Source organism: Acanthochromis polyacanthus, chromosome 14 (assembly GCF_021347895.1).
Source record: "Acanthochromis polyacanthus isolate Apoly-LR-REF ecotype Palm Island chromosome 14, KAUST_Apoly_ChrSc, whole genome shotgun sequence".
Taxonomy (NCBI): Eukaryota; Metazoa; Chordata; class Actinopteri; family Pomacentridae; genus Acanthochromis; species Acanthochromis polyacanthus.
The window spans coordinates 30,856,879-30,877,564 of NC_067126.1; the positions used below are offsets into that span (position 1 = coordinate 30,856,879).

General features: G+C 40.4%; 2 protein-coding genes across 2 annotated transcripts in view; both read left to right on the plus strand.

Moving 5' to 3' along the window:
• The first annotated feature begins 314 nt into the window (after positions 1–314).
• On the plus strand, positions 315–7,152 carry LOC127537213 (xin actin-binding repeat-containing protein 2-like). Its single transcript, XM_051959265.1, has 3 exons — positions 315–3,857; positions 5,221–5,351; positions 5,666–7,152. Exons 1-2 carry the CDS (start codon positions 575–577, stop codon positions 5,310–5,312), a joined length of 3,375 nt encoding a protein of 1,124 aa, XP_051815225.1. The 5' UTR covers positions 315–574; the 3' UTR covers positions 5,313–5,351; positions 5,666–7,152.
• A 1,034-nt stretch (positions 7,153–8,186) lies between these two features.
• Positions 8,187–20,686, plus strand: part of b3galt1b (UDP-Gal:betaGlcNAc beta 1,3-galactosyltransferase, polypeptide 1b) — a 60,655-nt gene continuing 48,155 nt past the window's right edge. Inside the window, exon 1 of the mRNA XM_051958518.1 lies at positions 8,187–8,302. The gene's annotated coding sequence lies outside the window, so the exon portion shown is untranslated. The remainder of the gene's footprint in view (positions 8,303–20,686) is intronic.

Below are 20,686 nucleotides of genomic sequence, written 5' to 3' on the forward strand. Positions count from 1 at the left end.
GCATCAAATCAGTGAAGACAGAGTTTCGGATCTTAAATCTAACCCAAAGGGGATGATAAAAGTTGGTAAAACCAGAGTGAAAACTGATGTTTACGTGTTAAAACCACAAACACCAGAACCTTTTCTGCCTCTCCCACCTCCACCGGGCGATAGACACTGACCTGCCTCCTCCTCCTCCTTCTCCTTCTGTCTCTGTTGATACTGACATTGATCACCTTCTTCCTCCTCCTCCTCCTCCTCCACCACTCACCAGTGAGCAGGACTTCCTCCCACCTCCTCCATCTCAGCAAGAGCTGGAGAGCATGCCAGCACAGGCAGCTCATCCTTCACCAGCAAAAGCAAAAAAGATGACAGTCAAAAAAGTGAAAGCTCCCGTCTTACATCCAGTTCCAAAGCTGGAGCCTAAAGTTGAATTCAGTCAAAAACACAGGTGGAAGTGAGCCAAACCCAATTAAACACCACAACACATACATCAAAAACAGAAATCCTTCCACCGCCACAGTCACCGCAGCCATTGAAGAAAGTTTACATCGCTCCTGTGAAATTCACTCCCCCACCTTCCCCTCCTCCTTTCATGAAAGCAAAAATGAGCAAATTTAACACGCCGCTAATGAAAGCTGAAGAAAAGTACCGGAAGCTGAAGGAGGAAAACACACCCCCAACCACTCCAACTCCCACTTTCATACATGACTCAGTTACCGCTGCTCTTGAAATGCTGTCCACCAAAGATGCAGAAATCACACAGGAGAGAGATGAAAAGACAGCAGTGAGCGTTCATTCAGATGCTCTGTCATGTGATTTATCTAAGCAGGTTGTTGTCTCAAATACCACCCAAAGCAAAGCCAGCGCTCATCAGGAGACAATCCTCACACATTCCACAATTGTATCATCTGCAAACCAGAAAATTGTCTCTAATGAGACTTCTAAGGTTATCTCCGTTCAAAAGGCCCCATCCGTCTCAGCTGTTAGACAGCAGATGCATTCAACTACACAGAAATCCATTTCTGTTTCCTCCAAACAGTCTGTTCAGCCTGTCATGACTGACAAAGTCCAAACATCAATCACTGATGTTACAAAAACAGACAATATAACTGCTCAAACAAAGAAAAATCAAAAAACAAAAGGCTTCAACAAATCTGAAGATAAAAAAGAAGACAAAATCCCTGCTGAAAAAACAAAACCTGACACTGAATTAATGCAGTTGTCTAATAACCTCCGTGATCTATCTTCCCAAAAAGAACACGCTACCACAGAGAGACATGTGAAGGAGAACAAATCATCACACAGTGAGAAGAAAACTGATCGTTCGCCTACCAAGAGCCAAGAGAATGTCTCCAATCAGCCAATGCAAACAGACAAGGCAGCTGCCAGTACAAATGGAAAAGCAAGCAAATCAAACCAAAAAGTGAAAAAGAACAATAAACAAGAAAAGCAAGCAGAGATAAAGACGTCTAGTGAGAGCGAGAAGCCCAGTGGTTCACAAGATTCAAAAGCGGAAGTGAAGGAAGCTGCTGTGGTGAAAGTGATCAATGAAGCCAAAGAAGAAAAGACAGAGTTAAAGCAGGGGATTAAGAAAGCTGCCCCCTGTTCACCTGCTGTTACTGGGAGCAACGCTGACAGCCAACCAGAAACTCCAGCTCCAACAAAGAAGAAAAAGAAGTCCAGAAAGTCCAAAAATGGTGCACAGTCTCCTCAAGGTAAAGATATTCTCACAGAATCTGTTGAAACCAAGATAGCAACATCTGAAAAAAGCCACCAAATTCATGAAACAATTGCAGTTGCCCAAATTCACACAAGTATGAAAGAAGAGCACATTCAAGTCAAGAGTGAAGTGATTACCACAGAAAGCAAAGACGCTGCGAATTCCCAGCAACAAAAAGCAGTTCAAACGCATGTGAAGGATTCTCAAAAGAAAGGAGTGACAGTTACTCAGCAGAGTGCAAAGAAGGCACCAGAAGAAAGTAAGGATGTCCCAATTACAGTGACAGGCGAGTCAAAACAAAATGAACTGGCAAAGTCCACAACTGGGAGAGCAGAGGAATCTCAAAGGCAAGAGGTCCAAGTGTTAATCTCTCACATCACAGAGATGCAAAGGGCTTCAGATTCTAAATCTGTGAGGAGTCTGTTCAGTAAAGTTCCAGAGTGGCTCATGACTACAGAAAGAAAATGTGAACTGCAAAAGTCTCTAGCAGAGAGTGATACTCAAAAAAATAAAGAAATTCTTTTACATTTAAAGAAGCTGGCAGAGGCTAAACTAATGCATATAGAAGATGGAACAATGGAGAAGCATGAATGTGAGCCGGTTTCTGAGAAGGTGGTTTCTGGTGCTACAAGGATATCCAAGATCAGTATTGGTTCTGCCAAAATTGAGAACGAAACAAAGAAAACGAGTGTAAATGAAAGATGGAAAGAAGAAGTGGGTCAGTGCAAGTCATTTGACCTTCGAGCTCCCTCACCTTTACTCAGAATGAGATCTCCCTCCCCAACGTTCATCACCATCGAGTCCACACGAAGAACTGACTCACCCCAGAGAGTAACTCCGTCACCCACGCTGCTGCACAGACCGCCCACACCTCCCACTCCACCGCCACGCAGGTGTGACACCCCGACATCACGCCTCACTAGAATCACACCTTCTCCAACTTTTGACAGAGCAGAAAATTTGGCTCGACTCAAAGACACGACAGCCAAACTCTCACGTGGCGTCACCCCACCGCCACTACTTCCCAATCAGATCCTAGAGAAGAAATCAGAGATTGTGGAATCACCTCCGTCATTCCATCGACAAATCAAAATTGAGTACCAGGTTGGAGAGGCCTCAGGAGCATTGATTGCAACAGAAAAGCACAAAAAGAACTTATCTGAGGAGGCTGAGGGTTTGAATGCAAATGAAACACAAAGTAAGTCTGAGACCCAGATGTCATCAGGTCAGAATGACCCAGATCTTGGAGAAGATTCGGATGTTTCAGAGAGATTATCTGCATCTGTCAAAGAGAAGAGAGAATTTTTCGAAGAGGCTCGAAAAGCTGAAATTAATAAGATCTACGTGCGAAAAGAGCCCATTGCTATCCCCGAACGACTGGGCCCAGACATGGAGGAGTGTGTGGAAGAAAATAAGAACAAAGAAAAGGATGAGGTTCCCAGGGCGGACATGTCTAGTCTTGTAAACAAATTTGAATCACCAGAAGAGAAACTATATATCAGAAAAGAGCTTATCCCACTCACGGAGCGCCTTCACAATGACACTGAAAGCACAGATTGTGACAAAGAGAAAGCAAACATCCTGGAAGAGAAGATGCCAACTTTTGACATCCAGGCTATTAAAAATGTTTTTGAACTGGGTGAGCAAAGTTCCTTATTCAGAGAAGAGAAAAAGGATCAGGAGGAGCTTGTGTCATGCCTGAGTGAAACAACAGCAGACACTTCAAAGCGGGAAAGTCCTCAAGAGACAAAGGGAGGCTCAAGGCAGAGCACCCCCCTCCCTCTGCAGAAAAATGAGGTGGAAACTGTGCCAGCCAAACCATCAGCTTTCTCTGAAACCAAATCAATCACAGAGCATTTCTCAGATGTTGATGAATTTGGTAACAAGGTCACCGGAACAATGACAGCTATCACTGAGCACTCTCAGAGTGTGTCAACCCATCCGGCTCCTTTCTCCTATGCTGATGCAGTTAAAAGAAAAGCTGCAGCAGCGAGGAGAACAGAGACGTATGATGAAGACGCTACAGAAAACTTGCTGAGGAACTTCCATAAAACGTGGACAGAGAGCGAGACGGTTTTCAAAAGTCTTGGCTACACTGTTTCTGAGGAGTCAACATCACAAATGGTGTCACATCAGACCAAGATTGTCTCATCTGGTAAAAACTGCTCGGCTTGAAACAGTGGAAACTAACTGCATGGACTGTGTATGGAGTTATTCACTTTAAAAGTCAATATAATTGTTATTTACTACATTGCTTGGTTTGGGTTTTTTGGGGGGATAAAACTGAGGGTGTTGATAATAACCTAAGGGACTAGTGACTCTGAGATGTTGTACTTGAGTTAAATGTTATCATTAGCATGCTCACAACAGCCATCCTAACATTTATTGGATAAATTGCCAACCTAAACTAGAAAGAATTACTGGATACATTTTATCCTAGTTTAGGCTGGTAGCATGCTAATATTTGAGGCTAATGGGAATGTGGTTAGTTTTGCAGGTGTTTGATCATAAACCAAAGGGTTATGAATAAATATATTGTTTCACTAATCATGCTTAAGAACAGCAAAAGTGCTCACAACCATAATATTTAGTAAATGTCTGAAAAATCCAAATTCAGTGGAATAAATTATTATTTCCATCTGACCCAAGATGGATGAAATGGCTATTTCCACCCCAGAGCAACAGAACAGTTGTAGGTAAACAAATTAAGGTTTAAGCTGTTGTTATTCTCTAATTACACTTGTGCACTTACCTTTGACTTTAAAGGTTAATTCTTTACTTGGCATGAAATAGCAATTTATCTCATGGTTAAGTTCTTGCTTTATCCCAGAGCTTTCAGCCACTTCTCAGATAGGGTTTGCTCAGTACTCATGGTACTGTTCAAGGATCTCTTCTAATGCAGGATACAAATGGATGCCATTTACATCCAATAACAGCAACCAACCTTGAACAGAGATAGGCTTAGGTTAATTCAAGCACCATTCATTACATGACCTGAGCAACGTACTTCAAGTCTCAGTTAAGATCAAGAGATTTTCTTTAAAGCTCTGAAAACCTAAAGAATTGTAAATATAATTGATGTACTTGCTCTTAATAAGCAGGGCAGCCATACATACATTTTCAAGAGGTTGCATTAGCTTACCACAGGAAAGCCAGCATATAATGTACCTTTTCAATTTGGACAATTATGGTACGCAAAGTGTTTCCTGTCAGCGCTTCCTACACTGGATGATGGTTTATACTGAGCTCGCATGAATGAAAAAGCAAAAATCCTGAGAAAGATGAATCATCCATGTCCACTGTTGTTGTCTTTTTTTGAATGAGCATGTCAAAAGCGTTCTGATGCAAACATAATCTATTGTTCCGCTTTGTATTTAAAAGATTAACCACAATAAAAACTGAAAGAAAAGCTGCAGCTGTTTGTTGCATTGTGAAGCACCCCCCCTATAAATGCTATTCACATGGGATGCATGGCAGGGAAAAAATGTAATCATTTGCACTTTATCTCTTTGAAACAGGTTCGAGTTCCGAAGTCGGAGCTCTGCACAGTATGTCGGAGGAGAGCTTATCCGATGGATGCTCTGATAGTGGACAAAAAAAAGTACCATAAATCCTGTTTCTGCTGTGAGCACTGCAGAAACAAATTAAGGTAAACATGATTTTCATTCAAATACGTCTTCACGAGGGGCTCTTTGAAAATTGCAATATTAATTAGTGTATTCATGAAGATATAATAAGTGGTAAGACGTCAACAACATAGACAGTTATGTGAAAAAAACATGAATCGTATGCATCAAATTATTCTCCTCATCCAGAGGTTTATATAAAATGTGCATGTGTTGTTTTCTTTGTTTGTTTTTCTTTGTCTTGAATATGAATCTTGACAGTAAAATGACAGTATAATGCTTTAATAATCTTGATGTGATGCACGTCTTAATTTCAAAATTCTCTTTTCTTGTGCAGCCTCGGAAATTATGTCTCCCTCCATGGACATTTCTACTGCTTACACCATTACAAACAACTCCTCAAGTCCAAAGGGAATCACGATAATGGACTCGGGCAGAAACCTCCCTCGGGAAGTGGTGGACCTATCCCCTCAGATGAGAAACTTGAATGGAGATATTCCATGAGCAGCATAAGTTCAGCAGACAAAACATTTGATGAAAGCAAACCACACAGCAACAAAATCTCTGTAGTTTGGCCCCCGCAGGCCGATCCCCCCAAGAAAGCCTTTAAAATAGAGGAAGATATTCAGCTAACTAAACCACAGTGGCCCCCTCCAGACAGCTCCCCTAAGTCCCCCATACACCAACACAGAAAGGCTGTTCCCAGAAGTGTCCTTTGAAATAAAGTCACCCAAGCACAGAGTTTAGTCAAATACATCCAAAGGAGAAGCACAAAAGACTGAATGGTACAATAAGAACTGTCCTGAAGGTACAGCTAAGGATGACTGAAGGTCATGCAGTTAAGTGATAGAAAAAGGGAACATGACAAGTAAGAAAATGAAAAGGAAACAGTGTACATACTTGTAAATGTTGTGGAAAAGCAGGTTGAGATAGTGAGTGCTAGAGAGATAGATGCAGAGCAAGTGTAGAAAGTGGATGTAGACGTGTGGCAGTGTGCCTCCAACAGGTTTATCCCCTCTGTAAATTTTCATTCATTGCAGTTTATTTTTTTTCTAATGATCAGCAATCACTATCATGTACCATTCAGTATTTGAAGCAACAAGGTCAAATCAAAATTTATATCTTCTCTAACAAGTGTCATTTGTCTCATAAAGCTACTTCATAAGTATTGGTTTAACATTTATAAACATGACACTACGGCAGGGCAAATTCATCATCTGGATTAAAATAACACAAAAACTGCAAAGAAATTACATTCTCCGGTTTACTTAAGTCATATGTTTGGTTACTTTAATCAGCTGGATGTCTAAACCTTACAATTTCCACTGCTCATGAACATCACACAGTAAAAGAATCCATGGACGCTATTATAAATTGTTTTTTTTCCCTTAATTGTAAAATCAATTGGTTTATTAAAATCCCTCTGTTTTTTTTACTCCTGCATGCCAGTTCAGTGACAGTCTCAGTCCGTGGACTCCGCTTTTGTATTATTTTGATGGGGCTTTTACCTTGCATCACATAAACACTGCTGTATTTGCCTTTTTCTTAGCACCTGGTGTGCAGACTACTAAAAGCCTCTTGGAATAATTTTATTTATAATATTGAAAGTATATAATATAACAAAGTGAATTGGTGATAATCATGTTTGTTTTGGACATTTGTACCCTATTTTGAAACAACAAATATTTTGCAATGAAGAATTTTATTTTTTAGCTTAGATGGTTATACCTTGCTTTGTACAAGAAGATTCCTGATGATGTCATGCTGTCAGGCTGGTTCACTTATTATATTGCTGATCTAAGGGCAATAAAATGTTGAATTTCATTGTTGCATTTGTCTCTTGACAAGTCTGCGGTGCTTTAAGTCTTGCATTATGTACTGCATGCTTATCTGAACTTAAACAGAAACTCCTGTCGCAGCGTGTGTCAGGTGTGTATCTATCTGAGGCACTGTCAGTGGACAGGAGGAGGCCAGCAGATCCCTTTCACACAGTCACTATAATCTCCTTTGCAAGCTATCCTCACCCAGCAGGGGATTTTTGGAGCTCAAATCGCAGGTGTGCCCACAGTAGTCCGGGCTGCCTTTTTTCATGTAGAGAAAAGAGGAAAGTGAGCATTTCTAAAAGCCAGCCAGGTGAGGTGCAGCTTGAACATATGCAGTGGACTACAGCAGGAGTAGAAAGCAGATGTCTTAAATGATTTTTTTTTTTTTTTTTTTACTGGCGGTCTATAATAATCCTATGTCCAAATGTAGCAGCTCATCCTCTTACTGCTCACGACTGTCCGTGAGCTTAGGCTACAGTTTGCTGACTTTGGCCACCTATAAAAATGCAAGACAGTATATATACATTTAAATCTCATTAACATATTACCATATGAAAAAGGCTCATGGTATATATTTGTGACACGTTAGATTTTGTATGCACTGGAAAACAGCACATTATACAGAAACCAGTATACAATATGATGCAGCATTGATACATATAGTCATGTCTAACTTTTAAATGCTTAATATTTGTATCAAACTTGAAATTTCATGACTATTTCTCTCTTTTTTTGCCCTTTTTGTCTGCTAATACTGGAATCAAAAGGCGTGCATTATCTAGAATAATTTACATTAAACGCGTTTTCACACACTTGTTTGGTTAATTTAGCCGTTTTATCTGTGAGGTGTATGAGTCTGCCGTGAAACACTTTACAGGAGTTGACTATAAATTCTCCCATAGCGTCAATCTACCTTGCTGCTACACTGCTGCGCCTCGCTGTCGCCCCCTTTAAGCTGATTGGCTGAGCGTCTATCGGATTACATTCTGATTGGCGGATTCGCTCCCGTCAAACGGTACGTCAGCGCAGTTGCACCACGGTCACGGTCCCCCCCCTCATCCATCCCTCCTCCAGTCGAACAACAGTGCTTCAGGATGCTGGAGCAAAGCATCAGTACCACAAGTCTGAGTGGGATGGAGACACCGAGTGAGGTAAACGAGGATTCTTCTTTATCCTCTCTCTTTTTTCCATCCAGCGTGCAGATCGCAGCTTCATTTGTCTGGGGATGCTTGTACTTTTTTTTCTTAAAATTTTCTGCAGTGTGAGTGGATTCATGCGTCCTCGGATCATCTGTCCTTTCTCGTCTATGCGCGCAGCTTCTCGGCTCGTCCCCTTCTCTGGCTGTGGAGCTTTGTGGTGATCTCTGCTGTGCTGCGTTTGGGTTCAGACCAGCCTGGGTGTTTGTAGTGATGCGGCCACTTTGAGACGCAGCTGATCTCCGTCCTGTTTGGCGGAGCTGTCACCTCTGCACTCAGCCTCACCAATGCGTACTTCGTCCAGGGCGATGGGGATGGGAGGTGCAGGTGGCCAAGTTGCACTGTAGGATGGGAAACTTTAAAGTGATGCTTTCATTTAAGGGGCTCTATTTCTTCTTAGCTCTCTGGCAGAGTCTTAGAGGAAATGTTTGATTTCAAAAGGTAGCGTTTATGGATACAGAAATGTTGCTTTGGGTGTTTGTGGTGCAGAATTCAGTGTTCAGATGCAACATGCTCTGTCTGTCTGATTTTCTCTGTATCATCATCTAAAAAGATTTCTATGGTTGCCGTGTGACAAAGTTGAAACTGTAGGCACATATTTTTATATGTTCCCACTGAGAAAATTTCCATCAGTGGAAGGAAAGAGTTCCTACTATTGCACTGATGTCTGAAAGACACAGAAGGTGTTGATGAAAATCTCCCTGGAATCAGGTTTGCGCGTTCAGTGTGGATGCAGCTGATGATATCAAGTAATCCTGCCACTAGATTATTTTGTTTCACTTTAATGTCCTTCCTTTGAGAGATACAGCTTTGTTTCACCTTATATCAATCAGACTCATTCATCCTTGATATTTAAATTTTGTTCTGTGTAGCAAATACTGTGCTAAAAATATTGAAAACAGCTTCAAAAGTTCAAAATCAAGAGCGAGGAGTTGGGTTTCCTGCTGCCATTGCTAGGACATATTAGATCATTATCTGGATCAGACATTAAGCCTCTTTCCCATTCAGCCATATGATGGTTTCTATTACAGGTCCATCTGCCCCAGCAGTCAGTAGCATTCAGTATAAGACCGCCTGTGTGTCTACAAGCATCTTTTTTGTTTATTTGCTTTGCTGCTGAGCTTGTGCTCGTAGCCTCCTGCTCATACTAGAAGTGCGTGCCTGTGTCTGCGCCCTGCTTTCTGTGACTGCTCTCACTAATCACATTTCTGCAAGGTGTAATTAGTCTGGGGAGTCTAAAGCCTTAATCCCCGGTTTAAAGTACTGTATCTTTGCTTAGTCAGTGTTGCCTCCCTTGTTACACCGGGCTTACAATCAGCATTTATTCAGAGGTTGTCGGTGCTTTTTTGCATTGGGTTTGTTTTAAATGAATGGCTGCTTAGAGTCGGTGTGGAACAAATAGAGCAGAAAAAGTTGTCATTTTGACTCAATTACATTAAATGAAAGAGTAATAGAATTGCGAAGCATAATTTGCTCGGTGTTGTTTTGGAGGATGGAATTTAAATGTATTTTTTGGTTGTTTTTTTTTTAAAGAAAGAATCTCATTTGTGAAATATTATGAAAGCAGCAGGTTTTGCACTTGTTATATTCCTGGCAGAAACAGTGAATCCTGTTTAGGGCTATAGTGTCTGCTGTATGAAGCAAGACAATAGCAGAGCTTTTACTTTTACCAAAACTGGCTGGATAATAGGTTGACATGTGCACAGCTTATTTTCACGCTGTATCTCTGCCAGCTCTTTCTCTTCTTTTCCGTGATAGCACAGTTTGACACATTCTTAACCAAGAAATAAAACATCTTCTGACCTATTTCAGGACGGCTACAGCCAACACTTAATGCTGAATTTCCATAACACACTTTTACAATAAATAGAGAAGAGAACTGTCCAGGGACAGCTCAGGGAAATGACCTGATCACCAAGTGGTGGGGACACATTTGACATGAGCACTAATATCCTAAGCAGCCTGTCCCTGTCCAATCCCAACCAGTTGGACACCTTGCTGCACGTCATTTCCCTCCTGTCTCTCATTGTCTTTGTCAATTGAGGCCCATATTAACAAAAAAAAAACAGCTAAGGTTAGAGAACACAACACAAAACAGCATTCATGTCTGTTGTTTTCATTAAAACACACCAAACAAGCTCTTAAACACTTCACTAATATCTGCTGTGATGAAGACAGCGGCTACTAGAAGGCCATCGTGCTCTGCTTCCTGTGAAACCGAGGTCTAGGTTTTCAGCTTCCATCGTGGTTCTTCATGTACTTCAAATTGTGGCGACTTAAATGAGCAGAGCATATTTGCGTTACTTTCTACTGGAGAACAGTTACTTTTCCTGAAATTGCCAATGCACAAAAGAGAGAAGGCATAAGAACTGATTAATCTACACATGGATTAACAGAGATATGAAAATAAGCAGGATACATTGGTTAAATCCTAGATTTTGTATTTGCATCATGAGCAAGCCAAACCCTCTTTTGGTCTACTACATGTTACAGTTTGTATCTTTGCATGCAAACATAATATATTGCAATCACGTTGACCGATCGTAGCTATTGCAGTCTACGTTGCCTTATTTCTGTGGGCTACAGCTGATGTGCACCTGCAGGCTACAGTAAGTGGCTAAGTGGTGCCTACAGCGTAGATTTAACACAAAAGTATACATCAGATTTTAGTTTATTGATTCCCCTTGTGGAAATTATACCAAGCAGGGAGCATAGATTAATGGCTGGAAATAACTGGTTTCTTTAATGAAATACATGCAGCAACCACGAGGTGTTTGTTTTTGCAGTGGGGATCATTTGGGTGCTTTCTTCAGTCTCAGTAATAATTAGCGTGTTAACTCAGGCATGATTGCGATACCGTCTAGTGCTCTACTGAGAAGCGTTTCCATCCCGCTGTGTATTTGTTTCGCTCTAAATTTTCAGCTTTCCGTAAGTTTGTGGGTGTTTGACAGTGATGGCGTAGTGGCACTGCAGTTATGTGTGCAAAAAGGCTCTTTGCACTTTGGTACCACTTCCAGTCAAATTGTCTGCGCTTTTTGCTATAACCACAATACTCCCACTTTGCCTTTTTGGTAGTGTGTCCTTCTTCAGTTGCGTTGAAATTTTCATTTCTTAAAGGCGATTTATGCGGGACATATAATACTGCAGCATGTTGTAATGGTATTGTGTCCCATGATTCTCGGCCCTAATGTGCAACTGGAACAGATGACACGGGGGTTAATAGCAGCTTCTCCCTTCTGGATGCTCTGATCCATGTGGTATATAGATTGAGAATGTGCTCCGTTGGTAGCAGTACTGGTTTTATGACTTGGTTTGGTGTTGCTCTGGTATAGACTGTGCTCACATAACCTGTAATTAATGAGCATTTTCATCATGAATTAATGGGCTGTTTTTTTAATGAATTGATTAAATCTTTTGTGTATTAAATGTCAGAAAATGGTGTAATTGCTTATCACAAACAGAACCCTAGGGTGATGTTTTCTTTCTTTTTTTTTTTTACCAAAATTCAAACTTACTATCACATAAGAAGAACAAAAGCAGCAAATCCTCGCAACTGAGAGGCAAGAACCATGTAATGTGTGGCAACAGTTAATCAATTAAAGGATTATGAGAGTAGTTGATTAATTTTCTTCTACAAAATGATGAATTGACTAATCACTTTAGCTCAGATCTACATCAGTTAATGTCAAATATATGGTGGCATACACAGTAGATGCTAATCTGCAGTCATTACAGACTTAACATATGTTTCTCTATGTATATCCCTCACATTTTTAGATACACTTTTTTATATATTTAGCTTGGAATAAGATAGACGCTCAGTTTTTAATTGGCACAGTGCTGGAGCAACATTATCAGTGCTTGTTGTATTGATTATCTGATAGCGAGATACTGCCTGATAAAGCAGAAACAGAATCAAGCAATGCAGTAAAAGGCACACAAAGGTTGACATAAGTTGTACAGTTTTATCTTTAGGGTGACAAGCAAAGCCAGAAACTGGATTTCATTAGCAAAGCTGATACTGGATTACATGCATGGGACTAAATGTAGGAGAGCCAGTGAACAGGGAGGAGGTCATCAGGTCAGGCTGGTCGGGGACAGAAGGACATGAGTTTGGGAACAAGGACGGGTTAGTGTGGGCGATCTGTACGTTTTGGGGAACAGCTTGAAAAAAAGGAGAAGTGTCAGGTATGTGCACGGGGCTGAGAGAGGAGAGCGAGGGACGGTGGAGGAGGTGAAAGTATGAATGTGTGTGAAGAGAGACTGGTGGAGAGGAATGGATAAAGGTAACAGCTGAATGTGTGAAAGAGAAGAATGGGAGAATGGGGAGCCCTCTGGTAGCTGAATGGCTACAGGGCATAACTTTGCATAAGTCTGCGTAAGTCCACCACTTGAAGTCAACCAGGTCTGATGTGTTGCACGTCTTCCTCCCCTCTCTCTTTCTCTCTGTGTGTCTCTTTCTCCCTGTTTCCGATCTACCCTTCATTGTTGGCCGTCTAGTACAGGCAAAATGCCCAAAATGTAATCTAAAAACAGGCTGAGGTGTGGGCCTGCTCTTCAACCAACCTCGCACAACAAGGTGAAAGACATCTATATGCAGCGCTTTTCATTCGGTCTAGATGATGAAACGATCTTTGAATATTGTTTACGATAAGCTCTTAATGCCGAGGAGCATCTTAAGAGCTTCTTCCTCCTGGGAAAACACCCAAAATGGCCCAGAAGTGATGATTAGGCCTCTTTCGCCTGCAATGATCAGTTGGCATTAATAACTGTTATATTGCTTTTCCTCTGTTGTGAAGAACCCCAGGCGATTACAGCCTCCATCACGCTTCCTATTCACAGCACCCACTTAAACATGTTTTCCAGTAATAGCGTTTTTATTTTAGTTGCTCAAACTACTAATCTATCCAGAAAAATGAACTAAATTGTCTAAACGTACAAGAATTGTGTGCATTTGTTAAGATTCCCATAACTGCATATTCAGTGCTTGCCCTTTTTTTTGCCTAAGGGATGCAGCAGATATAATACATTTCTGTTCCAAACAGCAGTATTGCTTCAGCAGAACTATCTTTATACTACACAGAAATGGAACCGACTGAATGTTGAAATGTTTCTCAACTTTAGCCTCTTTCATATCCAAGCATAAAGCTTGTTTGTTTTCGTGGGCCTTTGACTGGTTAACTTTCTGCACTGTAATTGTACCCCCTTTTATTAAACGTGGGGGCCTTTATCACATATAGCGTTCCTCAGCTTTTCAGTCTTGTTAGTGTGTGTCTGCATCAAAATATGTTCCCAGGTTTAATCATTCTGATCCTCCTACACACCTCCTGTAATTACTTTTTGTTTTCAATCTTTTAACGAGACTCTGGAGCGGCCTCTGTGTGTGTCTTCTCATTAATGAGATTCTTCTCACTTATGAGGATGCAGTGGGAACTATTTAAAACATCACAATTTCAATTCTGCGTATCCTTTTGTTGGTTACATTAAGTCTTTAATGGCCTTTGCTTTGTGTTGCCTTTGCTAAAACCAACAAAAGGTTTACATTTTAAATAGATATCACACGCTTCTCTCCAGCTTTGCAGTGAACCTCATCGGTGCTGATTCAGTCTGACTGATTTTAATTACTATTTGAAGTCATAGTGCAGTTTACAATAAGCATACGGTACATGTGTACAGTATTTTTGTGCTTTCTTGTTAAGCAAATCAGAAATGGATGTCGGTTTGTTTCAAAAACTGATGTAAAAGAATCATTATAATCTCACAGGGTGTTGGTCATTTTTCAGCTCTATTCCAGCAGTGTCATAGGTACAAATAGTAAGACTGAAGAAAATGTATTTTACTAGGAGCTACTGAGGAACAATTCCAGCCCATGACTGGTTTCAAACTACCTTATTAGAGGAATGAGTCTGAACTCGGGCCTGTTGTAGTGTGACTTGATTTCCCCAGTGACCAGCAGACCAAACCATTTTTATTGCTGTGGCAAAAAGGGCCAAAGACAAGTTCTTCAGAAGCCCTGACCCTCAAATAGAGAATAAGAAAAGTTTCGAAACCAGCTTCAACAGCCCTGACAAGAGCTTACGTACAGATGTGCATCATTAAATTTGAAGCACGTAGAGAGAACTGAACATGGCACTACTAGGACAGCCCGTATTTTGAAAAGCTTGTCATGTACCATGTCTGACTTTTCTGTGTAATAGAGGGTTGTTTTGTATGGTGCTGAAATGTTGTGTAGACAGAATAAATCATTTAAAACCTATTTGCTGGCAGTGCGTAAGATGTTCTCTGTTATTTTGTGCAATTGAAATTGGCGTAATAATAAGAGCAGAACTAATACAGCATTAAGGAACATGTCAAAGTGTGATTAAATCCCTGTTGATTTTTTGAATACACTTTTGATTACTGCCTTAGAAAAACAGTCATTCTAATCATAATACCATAAATGCTGTAAAAACTGTATTTTCAGAGGGAGTAGTCGTTCAAACAGCATTAATGATTTTCCACTCTGTTTCTTCTACTATTTTTGGCTCATAGAATTTGCTTGTGGATGTTTCCAGTGGAGGCCATGCAGTGAGACGCTCTGTAGTCGAACCGAGCTGAGCTGTAATCCTTCAGCATATATGCTCTCTGACTGTCAGTGTGTTTCAGTCAGCTGAGCAACTTCATAGTCTTTACCAGTCTCTGAACTTGGCTCCAATCTGATTTATTTTCCTCATGCTTCGACAGTTCTGACTGCTTCAAAAACTGACTTGTACATTCTGAGGTAACAAATTGCTCTCCGGAGGGGAAATAGGCCAATGCAAAAATCCATGAGGAAATACAAAATCTTTGTTCCTTCTACAAACAATCTCAAATTATTCTTGAAGGAATCAAACCGCAATCCTAAACTGTCTTGGAATGGATGATGAGAAGTGTCCTTAGATGCACAGCTGTATAAAACCTTTTGATTCTTAAGCCTGGAGTGGGCGATTGTGATTGGAATGTGGTCCGCTTTTTAAAAGAATCATGCAGATATTGTCATCATCAGTGATATATGTAAGTATTTACACATAGGTTGCTGTTGTGGCAGCTCTTGGATGGACTCCAGCTCCATCATATTGTACTCCAGCCGGTAATCTTTTTCTGCTGTCAGGGAGGTCCGCTGCTAGCTGGAGGGCCACTGATACCAGAATCTGCAGTAGGTGGAGAACTGGTTCATGTGCTGCCATGCTAAGTTCACCAAGGATTCAGAAAAGAACAGGGATGCCATATACTTTGCATGATGAGATACTGTTGCCAGCTGCAGTCAAAAATGGACTGAACTTTCTTATAAAAATGCTTACATATGGGTCATTCTGCGTTAACTTGCCTTCATCTTCAACGTGACTTTTTTTTTAAAGGTGAATATTGATGGAGTTGACTGTGTGTAAAATCTGGGGTTGTAGGTAATATTATTTTTTGAGTTAAAAGAGGGTTATGTCCATTTTTGCGTCCTTAAATCACACAAATCTGTGGAGCAGTGTTTGAGGTTATGTGCCATAACTTCAGAAATAGTGTACTTAGAGTCCTGAGTCCTTGCAGTTTTATTGATACGTACATGTGGACTTCAATGACACAACCATGCTTTCATAGAATAGTACAAACCAGTTATATGATGATGCAAAAAACATAGTATTTTTTCTCATAAAGTATGTTTCTGACTGACACCATACTCACAAAATATGCATCTTAGGGTGAAAAATGAAGTTTTTATGGTTGGTAGAAAATCGGAATTGAAAAAAACCTGGACATTTTTGAACCAAATGTGCACCATCAAAGAACTGGTTTGTGTTATTCTATCAAAGCACGGTTGAAGACCACATGTACATGTCAATGAGTACACAAAATTTCAGGACTCTAGCTACATTGTTTCTCAAGTTACACTCACTAAACATTGCTCCACAGACTGAATAAAACAATCATGACCCCTCCCTTCTCCAGGAAGTTTTAACTCAAAAACTAATGCTACCTACAACCCCAGATTTTACACACGTCCAACTCAATCAATATTCACCACTTTAAAAAAACAGTAAGTCTAATTGGAGATGGTCATGCGTGAACTTCTTTTTTAATTTGGTGAACTGCGGTGGAATGGCCCATATGGGTTGTGAGTCTACCTGAAAAGATCTCCATTATGATACTTTTGTCAGACCTCCCACTCCTAATTTTTGTTCTGTTCTAGCATTCAGTAATGTGCCCTATATGTAGCGAAATGAAATGCAAAGGTTTGAAGCTCGGCTAGAGCATCGGTGTGTAGCAAACCCAGTTTTCAAGCAGGAGACCAGAGTTTGTGCCCTGTTCACCTTATTCCAACCAAGTACTTTCCTCTAACCCTTATCACACCTAACTATTGCTTATCTGACATAATGACATCTTCTGCTAACCTGAATCATCCTGTAGGTGCTGGCACGGTGCATCCTCGTTTATTTTCTATGCTAATAAATTACATATAGTATGTTTTGATGTTCAAACAGAGATGTGGGTGTAAGTTGAAGGCAAATTGTAAAACAGCGAGATGATGTCGTAATGTGCGGGTTCAAGGCTGACTGTTTAGAAATGATCTATTTATAATTATAGTAGGCTTCAGGAAGCTCAAACAGCCATAGAGGCAAAACATCATCTGATGCTGTATGTATGTTAAGTCATGGGGTAAATTGGCTCTCTGTTTGCCGACAGTAACCAGCCCCTCCGGAGATACGTCCCCTCTTTTAAACTCCCACTGAAGAGGCTCTCAATACTCACACAAGGCCCAGCTAAATATGGGATATGCTGCGCTTGTGACTAAATCAGCCAGTTAAACATTTTTGACTCATTACATTGGCCATGCTCAGGATAATCTCCAGAGCTCGTCCTAATCTCCCCGGGTCTGGTTTAGCCTATTTCTCATTACAGAGTGGAATAAAAGATTTAACCCAAGACGAAAGATCATAAGTCTGTCCTTCTCTTTCATGCCAGAAGTCGATCGATCATAGAAAATTGACAGTTATGAGATTTGTCAGGTGAAATCCCCAGTTCCTCAGATGTGAAGATTTCCTGTATAATTGGGTTTGAGTGTGAGAGAGAGAGAGAGAGAAATATGGAGACTTATTGAGGCCAGTAAGTTTCTGCATAGAGGCTGTTTTACCTGTTTTGTTTCCACATAGTAACAGTTTCTTTCTGTTAATAGTATGCTAATAGCATGACTCACTGAATTGAATTTTCTCATTCATTAAAAAATCCAACCAAAATTTCCTCCTCTGCTTTTTTCTCAGGATCACAGCTTTGTGCTGTTGCCAGAAGCCAAAAAACATAAACCTCACAGCACACACGTATTGTTGTGTTGTTAAAGCAGCCCCCATTTGAACTGTGCTTGTATAACAGCCTATTGCATAATACAGTGTGGACTTCAGAGCAGAAACAGTTCAAACTTCATGTGGACAGATATAATCATTTAATGAGGTTATTTGGAATATATACACACATGCATAAACAGCATCTACGGACCTTGCATTTAAAGTATTGTTTTGAAATACTGAACTCTTTGGGTTTTTGATAGTCACTGGCATAAGACTGCATCTGACAGTTGTTTTCATTGTACAATAATTCATGGATAATTTTCTTGTTAGTCAGTAAATGTCAGAAAATGATGAAAAATATCAATGTCAGTGTTTTCCAAACCCAAATGTCTTGTTTTGTCAGCAACACAAAGATATCCAGTTTACTGTCGTAGAAACATCAAGAAACCAGAAAATGTTCTGTTTAAGAAGCTGGAATCAGACCGTTTTTAAATTAGTCACATCAGACAATCAATTATCAAAATACTTGGTCATTAACCCTTTATATAGGGCAAGTGATCATATTTGGTACTTTCCACGCACATTAAATATCTGCCTCTCAGTGAGGTCAAGAAGCATGTGGTTTTCAAACAGCTAATCACCGAAGATCACTCTACATTACAAAACATGACATCGTAGCATTGGACCGATCAGCAGAGGCCTGGAACGCATCAAACTTATTCTTTTCTCCGAAGTTGGAAAAAGATGGACTTGTGGCTCAGTCCTCTTCCATATTCTCGGTTGAAATGTCAAAACTAAGCTTGGTTAGTTGAGGAAACTCACACATTTTGCAGTTGAGTAGTTGTGCTAAGTGATGAAAAATACATTCCTCGGAATGCTTTTACCACTAATTGGCAAAGAATTGTATATTGTAACTTCATTGATGTTGAATTTCAACATGAAAATTTTAAATTTTGAAAAATATCACAAAAGTCGAAAAGTCTTACATCCTCCAGTAACACTCTCGGGTTGAAAATTTGAATTTCAAAGTATTTCAATGAGTGCCCTTTAAAAGGTTAATGCAATAGCTGACAATCAGTCGACTATTCTTCACAGCTCTACTTTTTGAGCTTCTCCTCCATCTAGAAGCTTCTAATGTTGTACCTGTCTTTATTCTGCCAGCTTTTGGACAAATGTATGGCTGGCCATCTGTGAAGACAAAGTGTTTACAGCTGAAGTGTGAAGATCACAGGTGCTTCGGTTGCATACATGCCAATTATAAAACGGGTACAAACGCATTGTAACAAAATTGATTGGCAGTGCATTTCAAGCAAGTTACACAATGCAGGATGAGAGCAAATGTAGCAGGATCTCATGCATAATGCAGACACATAAACATGAACAGCAGCAGCAAACCGGTATAAAGATAACATGGAAAAGTAAATCCTAAAGTATAGCACTCCACTAGTTCCCATGTTGTAGTGCGTCTTCGGTACAAACATGAGGCTGAAACTCAGTAATCCAGTTTGAAGTCCGTCCGGCACTGACAGTTCAAAGTGACAAAGATCTGATCGGTTCTTGACCTCAGCTCAAGTGCATTTATATCCTAAAACATGCTTTGCATTCCAAAAGGAGCTGGTGCATTGCTTTATCCATATTTATAGCTGCGCCATCCAGGGCTCAGTGTGCCAACATGGCAAGTAGACAGCAAAGCTGCCCACAAGTACTCAGAGTAGAACCTGACAGAGAACGAATATGAGTTTCTGATATATTACACAGTGGATTCCTTCGGTGTGTGCTGCCTGCTTTAGGGTCCAAAATGACTTTCCTGTCATCTGCATTAAGTCGTTTAAAGTGTGATACGCTGCATTATAACCAGAGCAAGTCAAAGATGTCTTCTGAAGCCGCTCTACTTGAGTTATCACAAAAACTGTAAAGAGATGCCTGTGATCTCGGTGCTAGTCCTCCCTCTGAGAGGTTCAGAGCCGCAGGACAGCCTGCGAAATTGACACTGTACCAGCACCTTTCACAAAGCAACAGCCTGCTTGGAATTGATATTTCTCAGAATCCCCAGCCAATTAGCCGTGGTGGTGACCACAGCAAATATAAGGTGTTGCTCAGGAGGATGACAAGTACCTCAGTCCTGCATCATACGGCATGATGGGCTTTGTTGTACCAGCTGATGAGTGCCCTGAATCTATATATCCTAAAGCTCCGGAGCTGCAGTAGCTGCATGAAAAAAAGCTTCCAGCTGCAACTTGACTTAAAGAGAAACATTCTAGCCAAAGGAATCAAGGCAAAAAACAAGCCTTCTATCTTTCCTCTAAGTATTTTCGAGCACTTGTTCTTCCAGCATGCCTGTTCGTAGCTCCAGGGAAGCTAGTATTGTATTTTTCGGCGTTTGCTTTATAAAAACATATTCAACTATCAACTCAGTAATTGTAGATGATGCATTTTTTTGTTAAAGGTAATGACACCCTCAGAGTTTCTGAAACAGTATGACTTACTCAGAAGGTGTTCTCCGACAGAGGGGAGAAAAGGTCAGCTTCTCTGCAATTTGGTTGGCAACAGCTATGCAGCGATATTATATTATAGTCAGTTATAATAAGAAGAGAGCTTTGGATCTCTACATAAAGACACAAGCTCTCCATTTGCAGATGCTTAGTGGAAATGAAGTGAAATCAACACGTCGGTGACTTGTTGGGCAGATTTATAGAATTGCTGTGTCACGGAAAAGAAAGAATTTATTCTCTTTTCTGCTTTCTAACAGACAGTTAAACTCAATTAGGAGAAGTGACGGAAACCAGTATCTTGGCTTATTTGCCTCATCAGTCAGCCAATAATTGCACCAATTAATTATGGTAAAAACAACACACAAAAGCACCAAACACAATTTTAACAAGAGATGATAGAAGCATTTGACAGGAAGATTAGTAAACATATTTGCCTCGGCCCATTTGCTCAAGATTAAAGACTTTGTCTTGAAGGCTACTGAAAGCTGGAGAGGGAAAATATACACTGGATATATACTGGATGGAAGGATCTGTGACAGAGCGGGAAATGTGACTAT